At 37.4% G+C, this 9,365-nt stretch overlaps 1 protein-coding gene across 6 annotated transcripts; it reads right to left on the reverse strand.

The window, feature by feature from the left end:
* LOC107646475 lies at positions 7–5,116 on the reverse strand. Of its 6 annotated transcripts, none has more exons than XM_021104076.1 (10): positions 4,838–5,116; positions 3,259–4,760; positions 3,090–3,168; positions 2,640–3,005; positions 2,416–2,544; positions 2,032–2,304; positions 1,862–1,936; positions 1,046–1,361; positions 666–945; positions 7–546 (listed from the first exon to the last, which is right to left on the reverse strand). In XM_021104076.1, the coding sequence occupies exons 2-6, from the start codon at positions 3,336–3,338 to the stop codon at positions 2,158–2,160; spliced, it is 801 nt and encodes a 266-aa protein (XP_020959735.1). In that variant the 5' UTR covers positions 3,339–4,760; positions 4,838–5,116; the 3' UTR covers positions 7–546; positions 666–945; positions 1,046–1,361; positions 1,862–1,936; positions 2,032–2,157. The 6 variants fall into 6 exon arrangements, with proteins under 6 accessions (XP_020959735.1, XP_020959733.1, XP_020959734.1 ...); XM_021104074.1 differs by lacking the exon at positions 7–546 and having other exon boundaries at positions 622–945; positions 1,046–1,180; positions 1,268–1,361; XM_021104075.1 differs by lacking the exon at positions 7–546 and having other exon boundaries at positions 622–945; positions 1,046–1,180; positions 1,265–1,361.

The following is a 9,365-nucleotide window of genomic DNA, read 5'->3' on the forward strand; positions in this document are numbered from 1 at the left end:
CCTTACACCAAACAGTCCCCATAACAGTAAACTTAGTTGTAGATCCTATTGGGTGCCCTGATATTAACACAAAACCAACAACCCAAATAGTGGAGGGAGATGCCCACAGCCAAATACAACACACAACGCTTACCACCCTAATCTGTTTGTACAAAACTAATCAATCAAAAAATTGTCCAAACTGGATCCATCACACAAGACCAAAAGAGTGTTATGTTCGGCGACTAACAGAACAAAAAAACCTGAAAGTTTTCCATAACAGCCCCAAATTGTTAAGGTAGCAAAACCAAGTGTGATCCTCGGGCAGGGATTCACGCTTCGATGCAGCCAATGCTGTCATATGGTTAAGCTCTTCGAGCTACTACTGACATTCGATGATGCCTCCGCAGGGGGTTGGGTTCCTTGGGGTGTTCCCCTTGTCGCTGGATTATCAAGTGTCTCCTCCCAATGCTTGCAAGAAAGCTTGCAAATTTCGTCTCTGGTCGGGTTAGACTTTGCCATGATTAAGTCCAAGGCTAACCTCATTTTGTTGTGGTCGTTGATGCCCTGCCGTGGAATAAATAACATAAATATCGCATCAGATCATGCATTATGCTGTTATCAGCAACCAGGGGACAAAACAAAAAAGTATCACGAAATTTTTGTACACATGTGGAGAGCATAACCTCTATGTCATATGAGGTCCAAATATTAGAAAGTTGCATCCATTGCGCAACCCATATGCCACAGCCACGACTGAAAACATGAAACAAAATCACCTCTTATCAGTATGTAATATAAGTTCGAATCACATGATACGGAGCGAGGTAACAAGGAGGCTGACGAGGTTGGGTCTTGTTGGCCGGTGATGGGTTCCCTAACTCTGTATGCAGACGTTGTCGGTGGGACGCTGTCACACTTGCTGTACAATTTCCTATCCCTGAGTATCGTTTGTAGGAAGAAAGCCTGCATTACTAACAGCGGATCAGCCGCACCAAGAGTATGCAAATTTGAATGTAAAAACCAAAAAATTAAAGAGAGTGCATTAAAAATGAGCTAATTTTACCACATATGTCATCTGGTCGACCCTTGCATCACGCTCGCTGTGGTCTTTCAAAGAATCCAAGTAGATGAGTAGCTCCTCTTTAAGGTCCACGACCATCAGAAACCAGTGACGATCCTTATGTAAAGGGATATAAATCTGCAATTTTGTGGATGAAAGGACATGAGAAAAACCCGCTTACCACCAACGTACATAACTGCATTGGATAATAACGCCAATAACTACCAAGCTTTGTGATATCATCCACCGGGCCCATGTATCTTGTTTTGATAAACTCCAGGGTCTCCGGGCAGTAATTACCAGGGCTTAAAGCGATTTGCTGACATGAAAGATGAAAACCAGAGCAAAGATAAATCCATGTATGATATTAGCCATCGAGGTCAACTATGTAGTTGCAACCAATTATATTGACAAAAGTCCAAGTTAGGTAAATGACTTCGAACACTTTGCTTATTAGTAATGAACCCCACTTATTGACTATCTACTAAAGTATACACCTGAACATGGTGAATTATCCATACACTGCACGATATAGGAATTCATAGAGAAATCAAGGGCAACATACAACTTACACCAAATATTTAGCTGTGCATGCAAACAGTTCAATAAAAGAGAGTATTTCTAAACTCCTGCTTATGGTCAGCGTTGGTTTCCTCATTAAGAGAATTATACTAAATCAATTGTAGGTTTAGTGTGATATGAAAGATTAAATTTGCAAGGATATCCTATAAGCATAACCCACATCAGAAATGACCAACAATTAAAAAGGCATAACATGTAAGACTCATGGCCCAAACAGTTGACGGAGATGGAACTCACAGCAAAGCTAGTAGGTAGCCACCAGCTCGGCTCAGAACGTTCATCTGTCAAAACCGTAGCAAGCAAATTGATAACCTGTGTCGCATTACCACACACATTAATTGTGGTCTTAAGAGAAAACATTGTTCCATCCTGGTGCAACACATTACATACTGCAAATGCTAACTTACATCATCTATTAGCTCTTCTCCTGGGCACAGCGTACAAAAGGCAAAGCGGTCCCCCTGAGTATGCTCACTAAGAAACAAAACCTCCATACATCCCACAAATACGTCACACACCTTTATCACCAGCTTTTATGAACACTTTTTCAAATAGTGAATAGTACCTGTCAAGTAAACTAACCTTTTGTCCAGATGGGCATCGAAAACATATGACACAACCGCGAGCTCAAGGTTTGAGAAGAACATGCCATCCGGGGGCCTGAACATGAGGTAAAAAACCTGTAAAGAAATGCCAATCACATTCTAAATACCCCTGCTGTGAAATCACAACAAGATGAATCTCTATTCATCATCCCTATACCCACACGACACACATGGATTTAGTCTGACCTGGGGCATGTCTTCCCCCTGCACCAGTCCACATCGGTTGCGTCCATTGTTATAGGGTGTGCCGAACTCAATCAAATCAGCTGAGACTTCCACATCACTGTCAGACGCCATGGAAAACTCCAACTTCCTCTGCAGGATAACATCACCCTTCTGGTTAGTAGGAAACCTCGGTCGAGTCAAACCATTACCCTAAACTGATACAGAACAGACTTAGACGTGCTAACCTTCAATGGCTTCTGGCAGGGCTTATCACCTCTGGACGCCGCTTTCTTAGTATGATTGCACTTCCCTTTTGACCTCTTCACGTCGACTTTCATCTGTTTCTCTCCGCAGAGACGTCTCACGTCTTTTGCCTTTGAAGCCACCATTTCCAGCCTTGCACTAGAGCACACTTTCCTCTTTGATGCACACACCCCTTCTTTGCTCTTGGGTCCTTTGTCCAGTCCCTGTGAACTCTTTCGACCCACATGTTTCGACCATAGGATGTCTAACATGGTTGAGTGGCCAGCCACAATCTCTGTTAACCTCATTGAATGTTGTAACTGTGTTGACATAGCTGACCTTGTAGTCCTCTCACTTCGAATGATGTGCTGCATGGAACATGACGTCACGGTGACTAAACTGAAGACATGCACCTAGGCTTATTAAGATACAGCATGGAAAAAAACCCTCACCTCATGAATCTGAGCAACAACATCCATGAAGGAAGCATCATCCGTAAGACCCTCCATTGTTGCTCTTGCTGCCTTCTCCCTGCATATTTGAAACAAAAAAATCGTTTCAGTTAGCCCCCACAACACACAACAGAACGTTCGAAAGGTGGAAACTTTTCCATTCACACACCTCACACAGTCCAACACCGACTTCTGCACCGATGGATGCGTTGGAGGCTGGTCATTGTTGTCGCTCTTTTGCGGCTCCATGGGTGTTCAACTCGGACGTGATGACTTTGTATCACACGGTCAACCGTAAGCATGAGCTTTTCCACTTTATCAAACTTGTTCCTTCACAATACATATGAAGGGTTGTGAAGCTATATCTGGGCCTACAAATGGAAGCCCAATCTGGAGGCCCAAGTAAACTATTATTCCCAACTAGTTATTATTAGCTTGTAGTTATTTTTCAACTTTGTAGGCAAAACTTCCAGGAACGAACCCAGACAAACTAATTCTTAAAGGCTTTGGTCTTTCAGCCCTGCACATAGATCTATGAGGCCGATATGACATAAAGGTGACCTTTGTACCTGATGTGATCTGATTGAAGCATATGATTAGACAGCCTCATCTAAACCCCACCCAAATCACTCTAAAGATCGACCCCATAACTCATACTACTTGCGTCGTGGATGAAATGGGATAAAGTTAACTGGGTTAAACGAAAAAAAAAAAGTTATATAAGAATATATTTTCTCAAACTTGGGTTTAATTTTTTGGGGTCGAATATTTGGAAGCAGACCAATAATTTCAGGAAGACAGTAATTTTTATGGAATATATGCAACAAACAAAATAGCAAAACCTGCTCCAGAATTTGAATCGACCAAAAATAAGAACGGACAAAACACTTATTTAAAATTAAGAACAAAACACTTCGCCCTGTTGAATACCGATAACTAATCTAGCAATTCATCCCAGAAATGGAGATTCATTTTTACAAGAATTGTGAGATAAAATGGAGTATCAAACATGCATTTATATACCAATCCCGCTTCCTAACAATATCATCCATAAAACTACTTCCGTTGATGGAAAATACATATTTTAAGGGAAGATTAGTACACACACGTTATCGTTACTCCGGAAAAATGCACACCAGAAGTAGAAGACGAGGGGTCCAGATGACCAGAAACGGCAAAATAAAAGAGCTTATACACTAACACTTATCCTCATTCCTCCACAAGCTCCGCGAACATTTCGACTTGCCTCTTTAGAACCGCATTCTCTTCCTCCAACTGACGAATGCGTTCCGCCATGGAGGACACAATTTTCGTTTTCTCTTCATTTCTCTCATGTTTCAATCGCATATTATGCGGTAGTTATAGTCATGAATTGCAAGACCAGTGGCATATATTAGCTTCTCTAGCATCACGAACGAGGCCTCTTGGCGAGCGTCATGATCATTCACCGAGACTGGTCCATGAGCCACAAGCTCAAGACCCCTATCGTTGCTTGGAAGGACTACTGTAAACCCAAAACGAATCACACCGTCCAATGGTTTGGTCTCTTGTGACAAAAAATGGGGCAGCCAATCCTTAGCATTGAACACGCTCGCATCAGCATCATTTCCATGTCTTCAACGAGTAGAAACGGATGCTCTACCCCTACCGTTACAATGCCCCGTCCATCCCCTGAAATCGCAATTTTCTCTGGTGTCAGGAATGTGAAATACGCTTGCTTAAAAGAAGAAACAGCAATAGTAACTTACCTGAGCCTCCACGCGCAACGCCCCCCTTCCATTACTTTATTTTCTGCCACTCTGTCGTCGTGTTTTATCTGCATTGGTCTTTCACTCTTTGTTAAGGTGTCTCAACACCGATGCCTATTTACAAGGACCTCTACAACTGCCTTCACTAATAGAGCCCTTCGGAATGGATACTCCTATAGCATATAACTCTACATATTCCTTGGGGTGGATTGGTTTTCTTTTCCGTGTACGCAAGCAATTTCCAAAATCCACCGTGTCGGTGACTCTAATTTCATTATATATAAAGTCTCAAACAAAAATTATAACCTATTAGAATAAATAAAAAATGCACGGACTCAAATTAACTAAAAAGCTTAGTAAAAAGTCATGAAATATCTTATTTTAAATATTTTAAACGACAAATACAAGTAATAATTATTACTATAAATCCTATACAAATTTACAATTTCAAATTATTTTTTTACATATCTTTAGAATTTTTTTCTCAAATACAATAAAAAAATATATATTTTCCCAAAACCCAAATTCGAACTTTATTTTTCAGGATACGATTTTTTTTTTGGTAATTAAGGGGGAGTTCGCCGTACCCTCGGCAAACTCCATAATTATTAATTAATACAGAGTTCCAGGTCATTGAATAATAGCTTAGTTATAGTTAATTTTTTGGCTTACTTAGAGTTAATTTTCTTTAGGTTATGTAGAGTAACTGTTGACATGTTGGGTAAAATAATTACTTATAGATTACATGTTAGTTAGAATGACAAACCTACTAATTTTATGTTAGTTAGATTTACTGTTAACTATTTTTTATGTCAATTAGATTTTCTTATGTTATTGTTTTTAAGTATAGCTGTTGTTTATGGACTATATCATGTTAGTTAGTTTGACGAACCTAATGTTTAGTTAGTTTAGTGTGAGCCGTTAGTTTAAGTTATGACTCAAAAAGTGGAGTAATTGTTTAGATTTAGTTTTTATCGAAAGAAATTTATCGCGATAAATTTAGAATTCAGGTAGTTATTTGCTAATTAATTAGGTGGTTGACCGCGTCAATTAGGATTAAGGGTAAAATTAGAATTATTAAGTTTATAAGCCGAGTTGGACAATTAAATATATCTCTTTAATAATTTACTTAAATAGTAGATGAGAACTTACAACTATATGTAAGCAGATGAGGAGATGTATTTAATGTGATTTAAATGAAAAAACTGCTTTTGGATAATCGGTTGAATATTAATCATATCGCAAAAGAAAACATAAAACATTATTATTTTCAAAAAACAAAAAATTACTAATGACTTGGGTTAGTGTTAATTTATTAATATAATTAGGTTCATCGTTATTATTCTTATCATTAAAATTATTGTCATAATTATCATTCTTCTTATTAGGGTTGAGGCGGAGGGAAGGAGTGACAGGCACGTGTAAGAGGATAGAAAGAGACAGCGGGAGAGGGATAGATAAAGAGAGCGGGAGACAGAAACAGAGAGCGATAAAGATAGAAAAAAAGACAGAGATTGTTCATATTATCGCTGTTATCATTGTTATGATTCTTATTATTAGAGATAGATTATGACACAGAAATGGAGCTACATACAAAGAGGGGAGGAGAGAGATGGATAAGTAGAGCAACAAAGAAGGAGAGACGCAGACAGAGCTGGTTTAGACGGAGAGTCCTAACGATTGGATGAGGGTTACACAGAAGTAAACAAACAGAGATCCAGCACCAGCAAGAGAGAGGGATAGACATAGCGAGAGAGAGGGGAAAGACAGAGAGAGATTTTTACAACTCTTCTTATTAGACACCGTTTTGGAGACAGAGATGAGTCCACATATAGAGAGACATAGAGAGATAGGTAGAGCGATACGGGAAAAGCGAGAGAGACATGAGCAGAGATTATCACAGTAAAACAGAGAATGAAATATAGGTATAGATGGAGCAGGAAAGAAGGACAGAGGCAGATAGAGAGTGACAGAGAGCCAGGAGAGAGACACAGACTGAGAGAGTGAGACCATCTCCAGTAGGAAACTCATCTCAGTCCCTATTTAGGACACACTTGTCATAAAAAATAACTTCACATCAGTTTTTGGGTCATGAACAGTAAATTAAAACTCAGATCATCTCTCTTTTCTATTAGGAGGAACTAATTTTAGTCCCTGCTATGGTCCCACTACATTACGTACTTAACATAATTAAGATTAGAGAAAAGGACAAATAGGTCCCTGATCTTTTGTCCCGTAGACATTTTTGTCCCTGACCATTAAAAAATACTTTTAAGTCCTTGACCTTCACAAAACTTGGACAGATCAGTCCCTGACGGAGACATTTGGACGGATCAGTCCCTGAGATATTTGGACGGAGGGACTGATCCGTCCAAATTTTGTGAAGGTCAGGGACTTAAAAGTATTTTTCAATGGTCAGGGACAAAAATATCCGCGGGACAAAAGGTCTGGGACCTATTTGTCCTTTTCTCTTAAGATTATTTTGGTTACTATTTCTTTTATAACAATATAACGTGAAACAAGCCCATGTTGGGCATTTCCATTAAAATTAATTTAGAGTGAATAGTATATGGCCCAGTAAAATGTCAACATTAAATAATAAATCCACTATAAGCAAAATTTTTTTTTCAAACCCAGATTGAGGCCCTTTACACAAAAATTCTTAATTAATCATATTATCATTAAATATTACAGCAACGGAAACATCATGAGACAAGTCTTCTACCCACCTGCAATACAGGAAAGAATTTGTCTTCCAACGGACACTTGTCCTCATCTCATATTGCCAGTAATTTTTTACACATGTAGAAATAATAACCCTTTCTACACCAAAGAATCCACTTACTAGTAGTAGTAGTAAAATGAACAAATATAAAAAGTAATTACATATGGTAGACATTTAAGGTATTTAATGATGTAATCTTCAGGACGCGTAATGTCACGAACCATCTTCTCCCTTCGTTTCTTTCTGAAAAAAAAATTATATTATATAATCTTTATTTAATATATCCCTATCATGAAATAAATATATTTAAAATATTTTATAGATTAAATTTTTTAATTGCTACTGCCTACTTATTAAAATCTAATAAATATATTTAACGAATTATTTCCCTAACCTCTATGACCTACTTACTAAATAGAGTAATTTACATAAATAAAACAAGTAAATCTCAAAATTACATAAATACAACAATTGAGAATTCATTACATGCGTGTACAATTATGTATATATATAAACCGCTACACTTTTATTGCGGTTTATTCGTTTACATTTCTTTAGGGGATAAAGGTGCAAAAGTAATCTTTTTTTCAAAGTAAGTAAATGAATATCAATTTGTAAAACTATCATGGAATACTCTCCTATCATACTGCCATGGATGCCTTAGGAATGGGCACCACATCACATAGTACTTCATCACTGTATTTCCCAATAAAAAACTGCACAAGGGATTGCTTCACAACCTTCAGTTCGCCAACATCACTTAGCCACTCCAGTTTATAAGGGGTTATTGTGTTTGGTGCTTTTCAACCATGGTAGAGCTAGCAATGTTTGTACGACTTCCAGCATCAATAATCATGAGTCCAACTTTGCTTCTCAACATAACTTTTGTGTGAAATATGTTCGCACGTTGTTCTAGACGATCGTCCTTAGCTTGGACATTTAAGATCCGCTTAGTAACAAGGGCCTCACCGCTAACAGTATACTCAACTATATCTTCATCATCTGTAGCATCCTCCAAATATAGAATGTCCTCATACCCATCTGAGTTATCAGAGATTCTAAGAAAACATCATTCCTTTAATGACCATTGTCCGTTTATTTGGACACTCGGAAGCATAATGGCCTAATCCACGGCACTTAAAGTGTAACACACTAACTATCAAAAGTCACACTTCCGGCTGTGCTACTCTGATAGCTCGGGTATTACGATGACTCTTAAAATATTTAGTACTAAAATATGAGCCTGTTTAAAACTGAAACCGAATATTCAAAACATACATCCGTACTTTACAATACAAATTACAATACTTACAAATTATATATATATATATATATATATATATATATATATATATATATATATATATATATATATATATATATATATATGTATATCATACCCATATACAAACTTCACATATCAAAACTCCTATCTCTGTTGCAAAAATTGATAAAAATAAAGGCAAAGAAAAAATAATAACTAAGATAATACAAAAATACCGAATAATAGAAAAACTAATAAATTCCTCTGAAACTTCGTCGTCCAAATCTTGAAAAGAAAAAACCTGTAGGGGAGTGAGAACATCGTCCTCACTGGTTCTCACTATAGGATTACAGAATTGCTATAATAAGATACGTAAAATAAAACTATTTTTAAAGTACAATGATCATGATTCGTCTTATGTATATTCTCAAACCACTTAGGTTCACAGTCAAAAATCCAAAAATTCTTTTTAAAGAGAACTTGATAAATTTCTCAAAATCAAAACCTTTTTCCTTTTTTTTTTTTTTTAAAATCTCAAA

The sequence above is a fragment of the Arachis ipaensis genome, chromosome B06, assembly GCF_000816755.2.
Source record: "Arachis ipaensis cultivar K30076 chromosome B06, Araip1.1, whole genome shotgun sequence".
Classification (NCBI taxonomy): domain Eukaryota; kingdom Viridiplantae; phylum Streptophyta; class Magnoliopsida; order Fabales; family Fabaceae; genus Arachis; species Arachis ipaensis.

Bases quoted from the DNA above. Each gene is read 5' to 3' on its own strand.
- LOC107646475 (XM_021104076.1), bottom strand. From the start codon at position 3,338: ATGGAGCCGCAAAAGAGCGACAACAATGACCAGCCTCCAACGCATCCA. The intron at 3,169-3,258 runs GTGTGTGAATGG...TCAAATATGCAG, and splicing joins TCGGTGTTGGACTGTGTGAG to GGAGAAGGCAGCAAGAGCAA. The intron at 3,006-3,089 runs GTGAGGGTTTTT...TGTTCCATGCAG, and splicing joins TTGTTGCTCAGATTCATGAG to CACATCATTCGAAGTGAGAG.